The 18,188-nt window shown below is 37.1% G+C and overlaps 2 protein-coding genes and 1 pseudogene across 3 annotated transcripts; 2 read left to right on the forward strand and 1 right to left on the reverse strand.

The window, feature by feature from the left end:
• The first annotated feature begins 4,785 nt into the window (after positions 1–4,785).
• Positions 4,786–5,953, forward strand: LOC129244106 (jerky protein homolog-like; annotated as a pseudogene).
• A 702-nt stretch (positions 5,954–6,655) lies between these two features.
• Positions 6,656–10,353, reverse strand: LOC129245427 (protein arginine N-methyltransferase 5). Its single transcript, XM_054883587.1, has 6 exons — positions 9,794–10,353; positions 9,279–9,723; positions 9,056–9,221; positions 8,822–8,984; positions 8,214–8,761; positions 6,656–8,146 (listed from the first exon to the last, which is right to left on the reverse strand). Exons 1-6 carry the CDS (start codon positions 10,188–10,190, stop codon positions 7,991–7,993), a joined length of 1,875 nt encoding a protein of 624 aa, XP_054739562.1. The 5' UTR covers positions 10,191–10,353; the 3' UTR covers positions 6,656–7,990.
• Positions 10,354–11,938: 1,585 nt separating this feature from the next.
• LOC129245875 (coiled-coil domain-containing protein 93) lies at positions 11,939–17,842 on the forward strand. 2 transcript variants are annotated; one of them, XM_054884304.1, is made up of 10 exons: positions 11,939–12,174; positions 12,253–12,461; positions 12,571–12,700; positions 12,761–12,898; positions 12,957–13,115; positions 13,316–13,360; positions 13,441–13,751; positions 13,820–13,933; positions 17,126–17,328; positions 17,389–17,842. In XM_054884304.1, the coding sequence occupies exons 1-10, from the start codon at positions 12,088–12,090 to the stop codon at positions 17,763–17,765; spliced, it is 1,773 nt and encodes a 590-aa protein (XP_054740279.1). In that variant the 5' UTR covers positions 11,939–12,087; the 3' UTR covers positions 17,766–17,842. The 2 variants fall into 2 exon arrangements, with proteins under 2 accessions (XP_054740279.1, XP_054740280.1); XM_054884305.1 differs by lacking the exon at positions 13,316–13,360.
• Positions 17,843–18,188: the final 346 nt, after the last annotated feature.

Genomic DNA, 18,188 nt, shown 5'->3' on the forward strand with positions numbered 1-18,188 from the left:
AAAATTCGCTTATAAACACAACATTTCACAAGAACACACGCAGAAATTCAATAATGCGGCAGCAGGATTCAAAAATTGTAGAACTATAAATATGAAAATGAGAAATCATGCAATGAAAAATGAAAATAAAAAAATAAATAGTAGTTATATATGTATGTATGTATTTACGTATACATATACATATGTTCATGAAGGGATCAAGAGTAATAAAAAGGTATATGAAATTCATTCTTGTTTTTATTGGGTGGCTTTAAAAAAGCGTTCACTACGATTTTAGTATCTCAGCGGAATGAAGTGCGCGAATCAAGCAATCAGTTTTTCAGAGTTGGCTTAACTATGCTTTTGCCAGTGTTTATGTCGCGTGTACTCGTCATGACTGTCACTTCAGCAGCCTTCCCCATATACATATGTATGGGGAATATTTATGCTGCTACAACAACAAGATCAGTATACTCGTCATGAAATGATGACATTTTTTGTTTAATGTCGACTATACGCGACATCAAGAGAAAGAAAGTCGTTTTGTTATTTATTTTAATATTAAAGTAAACAACTCCAAGCCTACGCAGACGATGTGTGCGTATTAATCTCAGGACGATCACTTGAAGCTATTTGTAATAAAATGCAGGTAGCTCTAAATAAGATTGAGCGAATTGCATGGTCTTTCGGTGAATCCTATAAAAAGTACCTTAATGCTTTTCACTAGGGAACGCAATATGGAAGACGTATTACTACCCACATTGAAAGGTGTAACACTGAAACTGTCTTCTGAGGTTAAATACTTAGGAGTAATCCTAGATAGTAAGCTTACCTAGAAGAAGCACATCGAGCAGAAGGTCTCTCGAACACTAAAAGTTTTCTGGTGGTGTATGAGAACTTTTGGCAAGACATGGGGTCTAAGACTGGCGATAGTACACTGGTTGTACATCACCCTGATTAGACTAAATATTACATATGCCTCTGTAGTATGGTGGAAGGCTACACTGGTTAATTCCAGAGTAAAACCCTTAAACAGGCTACAGAGAAGTGTGTGCTTGGGTATCACATGAGCATGCTATGAGTACTACATCTGGCATCTGGTGGTGCTCTTAATGCCATTCTGAACTTGAAACCTCTAGATCTTCAAATTCGAAAGGAAACGATGAAGGCGACGTGAAGGCTCAAGTTAAACGGAGTCCGGGGAAATGAAGAAAGCACTGGCCACTGTCAGATATACCACCAGTTGTCGGAGCGGGACACACTGTTCTCGATGCCAGTGGAAAATCGGGTGCCTTTCGTTAGCTTCGGTAGAAAGTATGATGTTTTGATCCCAGACAGAGATCAATGGTTAAGTCCAGAGAACCTATTAATGGGATATTAGCACACTTTCTACACCGACGGATCCAAAACCAGTGATGGTAGCGGATATGGATGGTAGTTAGACGAAGATACTAAGTACTCCTATGCCACAGAACAGATGGCCACGGTATTCCTTACGAAAGTCTATGCCATCTTGAATGTGGCATACTGGCTAATTGAGAAAAAGTGGCGGGGCAACAGTTTTGGAATTTGTAGTGACAGTCAAGCACTGAAAGCCCTTGCTAACCCACGTTGCTCTTCGAAGTTAGTCGGTGAATGTAAGACAAAACTGTACATTGCTGCAAAACACAACAAAGTTAGTCTTATTTTGGTGCCTGGACATTGTGGTATTACAGGGAACGAGCTAACTGATAAACTGGCTAATGAAGGCTCTGCAAGTATGCCACTAGGCCTGGAACCCTTTCTAGGTGTCAATTCCGCATCGATTCAACTATGGATTGACGACTTCATGAGGTCGTGTACCCATAGAGCACGTTGCTCTGGGGTGAACTCGCCCTATCTGTACAACCTGCAACACAAACCAAACATTGGACCGCATCCTCAACAAATGTCCAAATCACGCCAACGCAAGAAAAGAAATACTAAACTCAGAACAAATAAGCGACATCCTCGCCATTCCCAGTCACTCAAACAACGAAAAAATAAGCAAATTCATTAAAACTATCGAAATGACAATATAACAAATAATCCAGACACCCACAGACGACACAGAGCTGATGGCCTCTGCAGCCAATGCTCAAACATAATTTTAGTACTGGTATTCATACCAGTCACTAAATAATAATAATAATAATAATAAATAATTTTTCCGTCTTTCCACCCACATTTTATCTTTCCTATCTCTATTCTTTCTACTGAAATCTATCCGGGTGCAGTACAATAGTCTCCTAACTGAGTGCTTGGACTTATCCAACCCACCACAAATGTAATCTAATCTATCTAAACAACTCTGAAGACGTTTCCTTCTTAAGCTCCCGACCCCCGAATGCCGTTATCGGAGTCCAACCACCACCAATCGCAGACGAAGAGCTCCAATTTCCCCGAGAGTACCGCGTAACCTTGGCACAATTACGTTCTAGATATTGTAGCAGGTTAAACTCCTACTTACCCAGAATCGACCCCGACATACTAAACATATGTCCAGCATGTGAAGGCACCCCGCACGACACTAACCACCTTTTCACTTGCCCCATTAAACCCACTCATTTAACACCCCTCTCCCTGACAGGGCAAAGGTACTGCTACAACAACAACAACGTTTCCGTCAAGTATACTCGTCATCGCCTAAGAATAAGTAAGTACAGCGGTGCACATTTTCAAGTAATACGAAGGCGCTAAAAAACTGTCGTATTTTTTAATATAATTGCCACACCATATTTAGTTATACCTGCGTAAGCCAAATCACGAAGCACCAAAATCCGAAGAGACGAAAAACAGTTCTCCGTGAGTCTGAAGTATTTTTACAAAGTAATTTCCAAAAAAATTGCTTTTTTTCGTGTCCGAAGGTGCGGACCGGGTCGACTTTTTATATTTTTCATTATATGGTCGTCATTTATGAATTTTAAAGAATTTTATTTTAGTATATCGATGCTCCAAAATTCCATGACCTCTAGTATCCTGTTGTAGTACTTATCCGCCAGATCTTAGCCCAACGTCCCACCCTGATGCTAATAAATTAGAGGTCCTCAAAAATCACTAACCTTTTGCTAAGAAAGTTTTTCTTTTATTCCAGTAGAAGGATTCATTATCTTTATTATTATTTATTTGCAGTAGAAGTATTTGTTATGTTTATTTTTATTTATTTCCATTAGAGGCCGTCTTTTTACATTTTTCGTCATATCCTCGGCATTTACAGTCGGATTTTAGAGTAGCATGATCGATGTTTTTGTAACTCCAACAGCATTCTTCAAAAGTTGATTGGCGTTTAATGCTATTGCAAGAATAGCAACAACTGCCCACAAGATCGCATTGAACTATCACTTGTTTTTGTAAGCTTTTACAGCTGAATTTTCAGGTTACTTCGTTTTCAAGCAACTAACAAACAGAAAACAATCGACAGTTTGTCTGTACACTTTACACTCACTGAATGAAAAAAATTTACAAGAAAATATAAAGTATATTGTTGTTGGAAATATTTCGACCTAGCTAACTTTACTCGTTAACGAATTATATCGTTAAGATTAATATTTTAAACATTAAAATAAGCATATCAAAAAATTTTAAAATATATCAGAATTCGTTTTAGAGGTATGGTTCCTTCGGCAAAGTTTCTTATTTTGATCCCTAGAATACGATTTTCATAGAGCAATGGGCGATTTTTAAATCGACCCGCCCTACTGTACATGCAATGCTGTGCCTATGAATGCGCGCTGGATTTCTTGAGAAATTTTAACGTATGTTTTGCTGTGGCGAGGCACATATGTACATACACACAACATATATACATATATCCGCATATATACATACATATGTATATAAATTCACAAATTTAAATTTGCTTATGCCATCCTTCTGTGTGCCTGGTAATGAAGCATTTTCTATACATACATGTACAGTGGAGTCTGGGTATAAGGAACCCCCGGTATAATGAACACCTCGATATAGTGAACACCTAGAAATTTACATTGAGTACTCTAAATAGTGAACTATCGACAACTCGAAATAGTGAACAAAGCTTTAAACGCAACGGCAAGCATAAACTGTTAAAAAAAAAACTTAAACAGAAATAAAGTCGGGTATTCCCCGAAATTGCTCAATTTATGTTTTTTTACTGGAAAAGCTGCTGCTATGTATTTGGTGCCAGTCTTTATTTATCTCTTGTCGGGTGCAAAACGCTTCTGAGTGAATGTGTAATGTTTTATGTGTTTTTAAAAGTGTTTATGTGCTAATAAATTAAGTGTTATCATGCCTGTGAGGAAATTCCTTCCATTAAAGCAAAAACTTGATATTGCTCAAAAACTCGAGAAAGTTGCTAGTGTTTCATCCATAGCAAAAATTTATGGTGTGGCCAAATCAACAGTTTCGGGAATAAAAAAAATGCTCGTAGTATTATATCCCACCAGGCAGTCGGAGCATCTAAGCGGAAGACTCTTAGAAAAGGCGAGTATCCCCGCATGGAGAAGATGTTATACAAGTGGTTTATAGCTCAACGAAACAAAAATTGTCCAGTTACTGGGGAAATGCTTAAGAAAAAAGCAATGAAGCTGCTTAAAGGAAAAAGAAGGTAGCTTTCATGCCAGCCCCGGTTGGTTATCTGGATTTAAAACTCGCTTTGGAATCCGACTTTTAAAAGTGTGTGGCGAGAAACTTTCATCGGATATCCAGGCAACTGATCCCTTTAAGAAAAAACTCAGAAACATTATTTACGAATTGAAGCTTTGCGAGGACCAAGTATATAACGCAGACGAGACCGGCTTGTTTTGGAAAATGCTTCCTGATAGAACGTATGTCAGCCAAACAGAAAAAACAGCTCCGGGGAGAAAAGCAGAAAAGGACAGAATTACTTTTCTTGCATGTACAAATGCAACTGGTCAGCATAAAGTCAAACCGTTAATAATTGGGCATGCCAAGAAGCCGCGCTCCTTTAAGGCTTATGACATCCCGGTAGACTATCGGAACTCTAAGAATGGATGACCGCCAACATTTTCAGAGAATGGTTTCACCATACATACATTTATAATGCAACTCTTGATATTTTTGCAGAGTATTTATTCGTTTTTAATTTATATTAGGTTCAAAAGTATTTACTACAGAAAGGATTACCAGCCAAAGCTATCCTTTTGCTTGATAACGCCCCTTGCCATCCACCAGAAGATGAACTTAAAACTGCTGATGGATCCATATTCGTGATTTATATGCCTCCAAATGTAACGCCTTTAATTCAGCCTATGGATCAAAATGTGATTCGCTTAACTAAGTTGTATTACAAAAAGCATCTCCTGCTTTTAGCTGTAGGAAAGGATGACATCACACAATTTCTTAAACATTTAACTTTAAAGGAAGCTGTATCATTTTTAATGCTTGCTTGGAATCAGCTGCAGGCAAATGTAATAGTAAAATGTTGGAAGCCTTTATTAGAATGCTTAAATACTACAGAAGCAAATGAAAGCGAGGATGAAGACGATGATATTCCATTGAGCTTACTTCGTGAAAAAATATTGCAGGAAAAATGTGAAGAAGTTCATGATATACAGGGTCTGCTGCAAATTGTATTACCGGAGGTAATTTTATTCACCCTCTTGACAAGCACCTGTTAATTAAGCTTGTATGTGAAAATTATTTGTTTTAGGAAACCTACACTGAACAAGATATTGAGAAGTGGAATTCAATCCAAGTTGACGAAGAAATTGATTTAGATAATTATGCCATGGATACTGAAGAATCTGGTAGTGACAGCCAAGGCGAAGGACAGATCGGAAATTCAATAAAAGCTACTGAAGCCATTAAAAGCTTCGATATAGCTATCGCATGGGCTGAAGCTAACATCACTGACTATGCTGGCATACTAGTACTGAAAAGTCTACGCGAAAAAGCGGTCCAAAAGTCAATTTCCGAACACAAACAGCAAACATCTATTCGTAAATTCTTTCAATAATATGTATGTATTTTTCCAAATATTACTTTATACAAATAATCTGTTTTGTTTATATAAAAAACCTGAATTTAAAGCTAATAAACCAAGTTAAAACAAAAAAAAATGTCAACCTTAATATAGTGAACAACCTGGATACTGTGAACAGTCCTTGCAGAAATTAGTTCACTATATCCAGACTCCACTGTATATACGTATATCTTTTTTCTTCTTCTTTTTGGTGTCGCTTTTTCGTTTCACTTTTTCTCAAATCACTCCCAACGATTCTAAAGAAGTTTTCACTTCAAAATGTCAAAAATCAATGCTTGCATTTTATTCCACTGATTTTGAATGAGCTACGAAACTTCATGCTCGTACATAAAAAGTTGCTATCTGCAAATTCTGATCAAAAAGTTGAAATTTTTGAAGACAATTCTTTGAAATTTTTAAAATTTCGCAAAAAAGTTAAAGTTTGGAACTTTTTTTCATAACTTTTTTTCTACAATCAACCAAATTTACACAAAAAATGCGAAACAAATTTTGCATGAAAAATACTGCAACTATTCTATTATAAATAGACAAAGTTATTTATTTAAGTGAGCACAAGTGTACTTATATTAATATCGAGCATCGTAACTGCAAAACTTTCGGAGAATTCGCCTTGAGTGACGGTCCTCAAACCGATTACTCCTCGTCATGCGTAATGAAATGGATAACACACTGCTATTATTTTTGCATTAAGTGTGATTTTATTTTTATTAAATTTAAATGGGGAAATTAAGCATTTGTTTTACAAATTTTGTGTCTTACTTCACATTTCTAGCATATCGCACCCTAAATACAAAAGGGTCACAACTCAAAATTTTGCAAAACTGAGTTTTTTGCATAAATTAATTCAGAGTACACATTTCTAACTGCTGCAAATATTTCGTTCACATAACTATCTCTTTAACTGGAAAAATACAGTTATGTCTATTTTTATGTCAAGTGTGTTGCTTTTGCACGATCAACTAAAGAGAATTATTTTAGTTGCGTTAATGGGCTCAAGAACAGCTGATTACTTTTATTACACACAAAGAGTTTTATTTTGAGTTCTGCCTTTATAACTGTAAAAGTGATAAATTTCGTGGTATATTATTTTGCATTGTGCCTCTTTAGTTGTGAAAAGTGAGTTCAATTAGGTTAGGAAACTTATAAAATTAAAACATTTTATCAGTTAAAAAGGCACAACTTAAGATAATATCACTAGCTAATCGAAAAAATTTCAGTTAAAGAGTCATAAATCAAAATTTTGTTTTATTTTCGCAAATATATTGTAATATAAAATTGAAAAAAAAAGTAGTAGAACCTTCTTCAATGTTGTATATTTTCATGGTGGAACAATATTTTCTTTAAATATTACAATAATTTTTACATAAAACGTTTTTCGTCTCTATTGAAAATCTTAGTATTTTGAGTTGTGACCCTTTTGTATTTAGGGTGCGATATGATATTGTCGAATGGCATGTTTTTAACTTATTATTCCATTAATAGCTCTGAAAAAATCTTGGCTTTATTCATAATGCAATAGAAAAACGGTGTAAAAATGTTTAATAAAATATGCTGCATGAACTAAAGTTTGTGCTTTCTAAAAAAAGTTATAGTCAAAACAATGCAAAAAATAAAGTACATAAAATAATTCAAAAACGAAAATATATATAAATATCTGTAAATAAAATCTTATTTTTGCACTATAAACAGCCAAATTTGTAGAGTATCTATTATGCTATTAAGAAAAAATTAGCCATTTCCTATTCAAAGTTTTTAATATCATATAAAAATATTTGGTTTTATAATACAACATACATACATTTCGGATCCTTAAAGAAATCGGTTACAAAGTGTTTCTGATTCAATTATTAAAGTCATAGCGAGATAATAGTCACTTATTTATTAATCCCTTAACAGAATTTAGCAAATTATTAATAATTTTAAATTTGTCAAGTTTTTCGGTGAACGAATTTTATATTTCTAATTTTTGCATAGAATATTTATAAGCGTTTGCAACGTACGCCTTTATGCTTATGTACTGTAGATGGGACATGACCGTCCACCATGATTGTGTATATGCGTGCGGAGTGGCGAAGCCAAACACCATTCATACCAAATTTTTTGTTTTGTAACGCAACGCCAAAAGTGAATTTCAATAGTTTGCCCTTTTTTTACGTCTATTGGTTCCTGTAAAATTATATGATACTTAATTTGACAACACTTAAATGTATAAAAATTTCAAAAAAAATATTACCGTGAACGGAAAGTACATCGGAAACCAAGAGAACATGCCTGGCGTGTGCGTTTGTGGGTTAATACTCAGCTTAATATCCTTATAAAGCACCGTATCAAAGTAGCCCGCTACACCCGTAAGCACACAATCCAATTCCACATCGAAGCGCAATGTTTTATAGCGACTATTATCAATTGGACTTTGAGGGTTAGGATGTACAAATTCGAACAAAGATTGTGGCAAGCCAATATTGTATATATTTTTGAGTAGCACAACAAAGGTACTCTCTGCATGTGTATGATAAGTGGCCTGCTTTTGCCGACCAAATGTCTCATGACGCATCACTTGACGCACACCATTAAGCAGCTTGGAAGACATTATTGGATTGATATAGGAGGTAGACTTGCAGGGAATGCTTATGCCATCGGATTTTAGTAGTTTTTGTGCACAATCCAAGCATTCTGGTGAAAGTTCATTATCACCAAATGAGCCCAATAGCTCAGAGACTAGAATATCGGCTGGTTCAGGTGGTGAGAATTCGCGCATATCCTTAGAGAATATATGCACATCTGTCGATGATTAAAAAATGTAATTTAAATTTATATAATATAATACTAATAATGGTATACCTTTCTTGTACCACAATTTTTTAGCAATAGCATTCAGTGTGCGTATAGCGTTGGGATTTTTCTCGATAATGTAGACGCGCACTTTACGCCCGGTGTTTTCTGCGGCATTTAACGCTGAACGTACAAGTGGACCTCGACCTGCCCCTAGCACCATTATAACGGTCTGTAGGTGATAACGTTTATTATAAGTCAACGCTTTTGATTTGATGACAAAAATATGTAAATAAAAAATACCAATTTCTTTTCCTTGTCTTTTTCAGCAACACGGTCCAAAAGTGCTTGTTCAATGGCCTCTTGATAAAGCTTATATTTGGCAGGATCCTTTTCGAAGACCTCATAAGTATAACAATCTAAGTTATCGTATAATGGTTGCAGCGGCTCCTCCAACACATCTTCGAAACTGTAAAAATAAGCTGCTTACATAAATTATTTAAATATGGCCTACTCAAAGACTTACGCCAACAGTTCGTGCATGTCACTGTTAATATCCTGGAAACGGATCATATAATCGGCATAGAGTTTCAGGCTGCCGTCATGCACATCCGAAGAGATAATTATATTTATGCGTGCACGCATAAAATAAGATAAAATCTCCTGCCAAGCTTTTGGTAGCACTGGGTAATCTTGGCGATTGCAAATGAACATTGTAGAGGGCACAATGATTGCTTCGACCGGCTCACCCATCCAACGACGCACAACTTCCAATGATGGACGATCACTTTCATTTAACTCGAGTACCACTTTAATTTTTGGATTAAAATCGGCCGCCCATCGAAAGCTGTTCCACCAATGCCAAGTGTCCTGCTGTTCGAGACGCTCCAACTGTCCATTGTCAATGTCACGACGCCAGGTAGACTGTGCAATCTTTGAATTATATAACGGTACTTGCACGAGCAGTAACCCTATATAAATGCCAACGAAAGTAACCGTTAGTTTGAGGGAAGCGAAAAAATAAGTTGAAAGTAAGCCTACCCTTCACATTACTTGAAGCAATGCGTGCCATATTAAGATTACGGTCAGACTTTAGTTGTATCATCGTATAACCACCATATTGCAAATGTTCTCCCCACGATATATCACGCTTCAGTGTTTCCTCTGCATTGCGACGCACTACTGGATCCTCGGCATCACAGTCGATGGTGTCCGACAGAATACTTATCACTTTTCCATTCCATTGATCTGATGGGAAGATCAAGTCTGAGTACGTGAACTCCGTTTGCCGATCACACATTGGTGGTTCCTGATACTCCAATGGTATTTCAGTTGCATTTATGGGTGCAGCTATGACCGCGTAGCCGTTTTGCTGAGCGCTGTTCATGAGACGCGACAGGCTCTCATTGCCTTCCTGTAGCAAACAAATGTAAGGCATCTTTTTTCAAATTACACACTTCTTCAGTAATAGAATTATGTATTTTATGGACTGTCTGCTGACCGATTTTTTCATGCACGCACCAACGAATTATTTTATTATTTGCCCACGTTGTGCCGGCTAGACGCCAATCCATTCAAGAAAATTTGCGAGAAATAACAACAATGAGCACGAGGTAGAGAGAGAAAATGAGAGTAGTGGTCAGTCAGGGTTGCAATGAGCAATAAAAAGAAGGGAATTAGATAAGTCAATTAGATGATTAAAAATGGTTTAATATATTATCTATATTTAATAGAAATCTTTTCAAAGCAGGGCATTAGCCTTTCCATGAAAATGGCTTGAAATTAGCTTTTTTAGTAATTATGTAGATCTCAAGACACATTAAACAGGTAGTAGAAGGTAAAAACTGCAGCCGTAGCCGAATGGTTGGTGCGTGACTACTATTCGGAATTCACAGAGAGAACGCCGGTTCGAATCTTGGTGAAACACCAAAATTAAGAAAAAGATTTTTCTAATAGCGGTAGGCCCTCGGCAGGCAATGGCAAACCTCCGAGTGTATTTCCAAAATGATGCACAAGTATTTACTGTTAGTTGCGACAAAGTACCTGAAATAGTTTAAATGTCTATAAAAATGGCAAAATCTAACAAAAAACCGCTGAAATAGTTAAATTAAATCCTTCGCATACAAATCTTTAATTACAATGCTTCTACATCGATTTTACGAAAAATACGTAAAAATCCAAATGAGAGTGCTACAATAATTATAAACTGATTTGCATGGACGCACAGCCCGCAACAAGTTATTTATCTACGCAATAAACCATATTTCCAGATTGAACTTTGCAAGAGATCATAGAACTAAGAATGGGAAGTTCCGGAAAACCCTAATTTTTGCCGATGAAAACAAGTTTAACCTTTTCAAAACCTAGGGAAAAGGTTTTGTTTGGAGAAAACTACATGCACATCCAAATGCACTACCACCAAATCTGTACAACAGATAGGCATAATTATTAAATCTTAAAAGAAACTTGGCTAAAAAATGCCAAAAAATTAAACATAGGGACAATTTTCGCTATCATGAAACGACGATTGTACAGAATTAAATTTGAAACTAATCCGACCTCAAAAAGGCGTTAAAAGGGAATGATAACAGATTAATTCTGAGTATACTAGAACGTTAGTGGAGGTTAGAATTTGATATTGACGAAAGGGGATACTCTGCAAAATATTAGTTTTTTTGTACTATACTATAACGTGAATATTCAAAAAGAATTTTTTTGTTATATTTTAAATAGAGAAATGTATTGCCAACAGGTATTTCCATTTTGTCAAAAATGTGATTTATTTTCCTTTAATTTAAGCATTTGTTTTTTTAAATGTCAGTGCTTATTTTTGTTTGTGAGCTATTAGTAAAATTTAATTTACCATAAATTCATTATAATTAAAATAAAGGTAATCACATAAATATTGTGATTTTTGAATATTTGTACATCATCCAATTTTGTTTTTGAATAACATGGCTTCTAAATAAAAAAATTATGATGGCAATAAATTATATGAAAATTTTTTCCATTTAAAACAATTACAAAATAGTTATTTTTATTTGATTACTTAAGAAACTTCTTTTTTAAGTAAAAATAAAATTATTTTAGCAAATAGCTTTACTAACTTTATTTACGTTTGTCACCATCGTAACACCCCTTATCAGATGTTTACAATTCCCACAGTAAATACAGCTCACCACAACCCAGCTGATTACATTGACAACTCTATTAGAAAATATTTTCTATTTTCCTTTTTGCCATTCGGCAAATTTTAATACATTGTTTGTTGATAAATTGGGCAGATTCGATTTATAAAGCATTAGCACAAAAGTGATGAAAGTGGGCGTTTTTCGATGGCGTCCAACCGTGATATATTCTCGAAGCATTTGCCTAACGTGAAGTTGGCCACACGTATCGACGCCGAAGGTCGGGAAGTGCAGGTGAGTGATTGAAAATAAAGCTTCCTATAGAAAACAGGTAATAAATTACCGTGTTGATTTCATGTACTGAATCTGAAGGTGGAGCGGCGTGAGGATGTGGACGCTACAGCGAAAGAGCAGGAAACATTTGATATGTTGGTGGCTGCGGGCTACTATAGAGCGCGTATTAAGGGATTGTCTTCCTTTGACAAAGTGATCGGGGGTATGACTTGGTGCATTGAGTGCTGTGAATATGATGTTGATGTGGATTTACTGTTTCATGAGAACTTAACTATTGGCCAAAAAATGTTCGTATGAAGAAGTATTTGCTTTCATATTATTACAAAAAAGATCAAAACAAGCTCTTTCATAAACTAAAAAAAATGTTATTCATATTTTACTGCTTGCTTCTTACAGAGCACTTGTTGAAAAAATCGTATCTGTTCTGCCACAAATGAAGTGCCCTTTTCAAATAGAACCACATCAAATACAGGGACTAGAGTTCCTTAGCATACATCCAGTTATACAATGGCTGGTTAAAAAATCGGTTCGTATTATTAAATCGCGTAGTATAGAGGAACAAAATAATTACAAATTTTCGCTTTAGGTGGAAAATCGCGCAGAGCGTGCTCAACGACTGAAAAAATTTGCCATTGGTCAGTTTCACAATCACTACCAGTATAAAACGGATAAAGAGCAATTAGCGAAAATAAGAAATGCCTCAACGTATATTAAGCACATTCAAGTACGACGACGTACTTAATTTATTTATTTTATTATTATTAAAAGTGTTTCTTCTGTAGGAGCTATACAATCCAACCCGGCTATACCAGCGCAAAGATACCAGCAATGAGGACGAGAAGATGCGTGTGCGTATGACATTGTTGGAGTATGGTAACGCAGCTGTAGCGAAGGCCGGTAGTGAAAGCCAGTTAGGCAATCAAGATGGCGCTGAGGATGAGGTTCAAACAAGCATTTTTAACTAATTTTCTTTTTGTTAACTCATAATCATATAATTTACGTCTTTGCACTTAATTCGCTTATTTTAGTTTAATGTTTTTATTATATTTTTTTTTTGCATATCCGAATAATTGACGGGCCTTGCTTTTTTGGTTCACATTGCTTTTGTGTGTTGTGCAAATGTAAATATTTTGATTTGCAGTTTGATGTGCAGCAATTGCTTAAGAATCTTACCTTAGCAAATGAGGTAAAATAATGGACCTTAAATTTTCTTAGACTGAGTAAGTTGAATGATGGAGAAAAAATAATACATTTCCACATTTGTAGGATATCACTTGTTCTCCAACGCACCGTCTCGACGCTAACGAGCGTAGCGCAATGCACAAACACTACACAGAACTGCAACAGGAAATGGAAACGGATGCCAAACAACTATCCGAACATAGTCAAATTAAAATGCTCGAAGCTTCTAAAGAAGCGTTAGAACGCAAAGTTCAATGTAATCTCAAAGAGAATGAAGAAATAAAAGTAGAATTGCAAAAGCAACAACAACAGTTGCGGTTGCTAGAAGAACAAAAACAGCAGTTGGAAGCTGAAATTGAACAGTACAAAGCGATCGAAGCGAAAGCTGACCCAGAGTAAGCCTAAAAACTAAACTCAATTTTATTCTTTTGTACATATTTGAGACTAATTCAAATTGTTGCAGGATTGTTGCTAAAGTGCAAGATATGCTGAAACAGCACGACCAACTGAAGAAAGAGGAGACGGAGTTCAAAGAGTTCTGTCGACAAGATTTGGCCAATTTGCAAAAAGAAATAGAGTAAGTCTACCCAAAATGCAATCAGGAGCTTAAATCGATGTCAAATGACGCCAAAACCTATATAATTAGATCTTCGTTCTTGCGAATGTATTAAATTGTCGAAATGATCCAACCAAGGACTTCCATATCAGAATTATTAGCAAAAATTGTAGGGCGGTATTTTATGCCTTTACAACAACAATAACAGCAAAGTAATTCGCTTCTTCACTACTAAAAGTTTCGCTCTACTAATACTTTAGCATTCGAATTTACGTGAGTGAGGATTAGTAGTCGCGGTAACGACAATTCTGCTGGTCAGTAACACAAAAAACTACTTTTATAGTAAACATAACTTATTCTGAGTAGGCATTTTTTCATTAAAATTATCGAAAATAATCTAAGCAAAAACATATTCAGATTTCTTTACATAGCTTCATTTTGATCAATCCTCACCATTAAGTTAAGTATCTTAGGTTAGTTAGGCTGTGTTATTCACTATGTGACATAATGCGGAGATTGTCCTGGTAGGATAGATCAAGGATGAACGTGAACAGATATTAGGATGCTAGACTAGAGTGCTTAGACTTTATTGGTCCTCTAGATCGCACATAGACCAGAAATTGGCCAATAGTGATACCAAGTGCTAGTATGGAGAGTTTATCTTATATTTTTCTTTGATACACAGTTTGCATAATTTAAGTAGGCTGCTAATTTTCTGATCTGCCACACTTTCTAATGTTGAAATATTCGTGTTCTACTAAGTGCAGGGCAGTGGCAGAGTAGGTGTTCCAGGGTTCCTCTTCTTTACTCGGCCTTATGGCTAAGATAATAGTGTAAATGATGACTTGGTTCCTAAACCATATGTATGTCAAAGAGCACAACACAATGTCCTAGTAGCGTTGGACCTGAAGAAAGCTTTCGATACAGTCAGCCATTTCACGCTACTAGATGATATTTATCAGTCGACACTCTCACCAGGGCTGAAGAGGTGTTCCGCAAACTACCTGAGCGGTCGTCACTCGTCAGTGATTTTTCGAGACCAAATATCAAAGCAGAGAAAGATTAAGCAAGGTGTACCGCAGGGCGGTGTCCTTTCATCCTTGCTGTTCCACTTCTATATCTCGAAGCTCCTCCAACCAACAGCGGGAGTCTCCCTGGTCTCATACGCTGACGACTGCTCGGTGGTCTGTGTTCCAAAGTGAACGGCCACCTCACCGACCTTTCTCGCTTTTTCACTGCGAGGAATCTCCAACTTTCCCCGTTAAATCCACGGAGACCCTCTTTACCACCTGGACAAAGGAGGTCAAACTGTCCCTCAGGGTAAAAGTCGATGACAAACCGATTCCGACGGTAAACAATCCCAAAATTTTGGGTGTGACCTTTGACAGTTTTCTCGCCTTCTCAGTGCACTCAATCGCAATTGCCACTAAGGTCTTAAATCGCAACAAGGTCCTCAAGTTGCTTGCCGACAGCCCTTGGGACAAAGGCAAAGAACTGTTGCTCTAAACTATGCTGCGCCTGCCTGGTCGCCTGGAACTACTGACACGCAGGGGATAAAGCTACAGACTTGCCAAAATACTGCCATTCGGTTGCCTTCTGATGTCCCCCATTCAACACCTTCACAGGCACAAATGCTCCCTGTAATGGAGCACAATGAACTGCTCAGCAAGCAGTTCCTGCTGGGGTGTTACCGCAGGTTTCACCCTTGCAGACACTTGCTTGAGCCAGAGCTGCCTCCTAGGCGCGTCAGGAGACACCTTTTAAACTATACCGACGAGATACAGGACAAAACTGACAGAAATCTACTGGACCAGACAGTATTTAGACAGTCAATAAACGACATTCACCGGGAGACCGTCACCACCTTCTTAAGCTCCCGCCCTGTGAATGCCTTAATCGGAGATCAACCACCACCTATTGCAGATGAAGAGCTCCAGCTTCCCCGTGAGACACGCGTAACACTAGCACAACTACGTTCTGGATACTGTAGCAGGTTCAACTCCTACTTATCCAGAATTGACCCCGACATACCAAACACATGTCCGGCATGTGAAGATACTTCGCACGACACTAACCACCTCTTCACATGTCCCCTTAAACCTACTCATCTAACACCCCTCTTCCTCTGGACGCAATCCGCCGAAACAGCATTGTTCCTGGGCCTACCTTTAGATGAGCCAGACGAAGACGACCGGTGATATACCCTACACTGACGGGGCTTCTATTACTGTTAAAACAACAACAACACCAACTACAAATATTGGACCGGACAGTATACCGATAAACACTAAACGACACTCAACAAGAGACCACCGAATGCCGTTATCGGAGTCCAATCATCACCTATTGTGGACGAAGAGCTTCAGCTGCCTCGCGAGACCCGCGTAACTTTAGCCCAATTATATATATAATTGGCGCGTACTTCTTTTTTGGGTGTTTGGCCGAGCTCCTCCTCCTATTTGTGGCGTGCGTCTTGATGTTGTTCCACAAATGGAGGGACCTACAGTGTCAAGCCAACTCCGAACGGCATATATTTTTTTGAGGAGCTTTTTCAAGGCAGAAATACAATCGGTTTGCCATTGCCTGCCAAGGGGCGACCGCTATAGGAAAAATGTTCCTCATTTTGGTGTGTCACCGAGATTCGAACCAACGTTCTCTCTCTGAAATCCGAATGGTAGTCACGCACGCGAATGGGTTGGTGGTACGGCGGCCGTCCAATTTAGCCCAATTACAGTCTGGATATTGTAGCAGGTTAAACTCAATAATATTATATATATCCAGCATGTGAAGGGACACCGCACGACATTAACTACCTTTTCATATGGCCCTTCAAAACCACTGATCTAACACCCCTCTTCGTCTGGACCCAACTTGTCAAAACAGCACGTTTTCTGGGTCCACCGTTAAATGAGTTAGACGATGACGACCGGTGACTACACCGCACTAACAGAGTTTAGTAAGCTGCTACAACAACAACTAAATATTTCATCCGAGTGCTGCATTACACTTATTTGTGTTTACTTTCTAGTTCTACCTTTGGTGAGGTAGTTTATTAGATCATCCATTAGCTTATTTGTATTAAAGTCGTATGGAAACATATCAATAGTTTAATGGTCCTAGGTTTTCAACTTTGATGTAATAAGCTTTCCAAAATCAATCTTACTAACCATAATGTGCCCTTGACTTTACATTTATTTTTTTTTTTATTCATAGTGAACTGGAGGCACTCAATGCACAAACGCCAGAGGAACAAGAGGCTGCTGTGTCAAAAGAGAAAGCACAAATACACGAATTGAAGTTGCAGATAGCGAAAAAGAATCGTGGAATTGTGGCCATACAGCGACGTTTAGATGCCATACCCGATCGCACGGAGCTGACGCAGTATCAGCGACGATTTCATGAGCTGTATAATGAAAGTATGGTTTTAACAAAATCAATTATATTATTATATTATTCATGCATCGGTTTCTTTTCAGTGAGTGCCAAACATATCGAAACGAAACAATACTACACCCTTTTTAATACGCTCAACGATAAAAAGCGATATCTCGAAAAAGAACTCTCACTACTCAACTCCATATGTGAGGCATATAACGAAGGTATGACGAGCGCACATGGGCGTGAGGAGTTTATCAAACAGTTTGAGGCGATTGTGGCTGGTGTGAAGCAAACCGAACAAAAGGTGCGTCAAAAGTACAATGAGGAGTGTGCGAGACGTGATGCACTGAATACAGAGCTGCAAGGACTGCTCGAGCTGCAGCGCCAATATGCGGCCGCAGTGAAACAGCTGACCAAGGAGTGCCAACGTTGCGAACAATTGCAACAGCATTTAAAGTCAATTCAGCAAAAATAATTTAGTGTAAAGAGGTATAGAAATATATGCGATATATGCATAATTTATGAGTAAAAGAAAAAAACGAAAAAATGCAACTGCTTTCCGAGTTTTAATGAAGTAATTTTGCTTTTAGTTCAAAGTACACGCGAATAGTTGCGACACGCAAGCTAACGTGAAGTGGCTTACAATAAAACAAAAAAAAAAAAAAAAAGAAAGAAAAAAGATGCGATGTTTATACACACTAATTACTAATATATTAAATAAATAGTTTCCAATGCAAAAATATATGTATTATATAAAGATTTTAGAAGAGGAATTAAAATTTAATTCCATTTTGCTACATACTCGCATATGAAAATGTGTTGATTTAGGAAAATTACTTAATTAATTTAAATTTATAAAAAAAAGTTATCGTAAAAAAATGATGATACACTTATTTAT

The sequence above is a fragment of the Anastrepha obliqua genome, chromosome 4, assembly GCF_027943255.1.
Source record: "Anastrepha obliqua isolate idAnaObli1 chromosome 4, idAnaObli1_1.0, whole genome shotgun sequence".
Lineage (NCBI taxonomy): Eukaryota > Metazoa > Arthropoda > Insecta > Diptera > Tephritidae > Anastrepha > Anastrepha obliqua.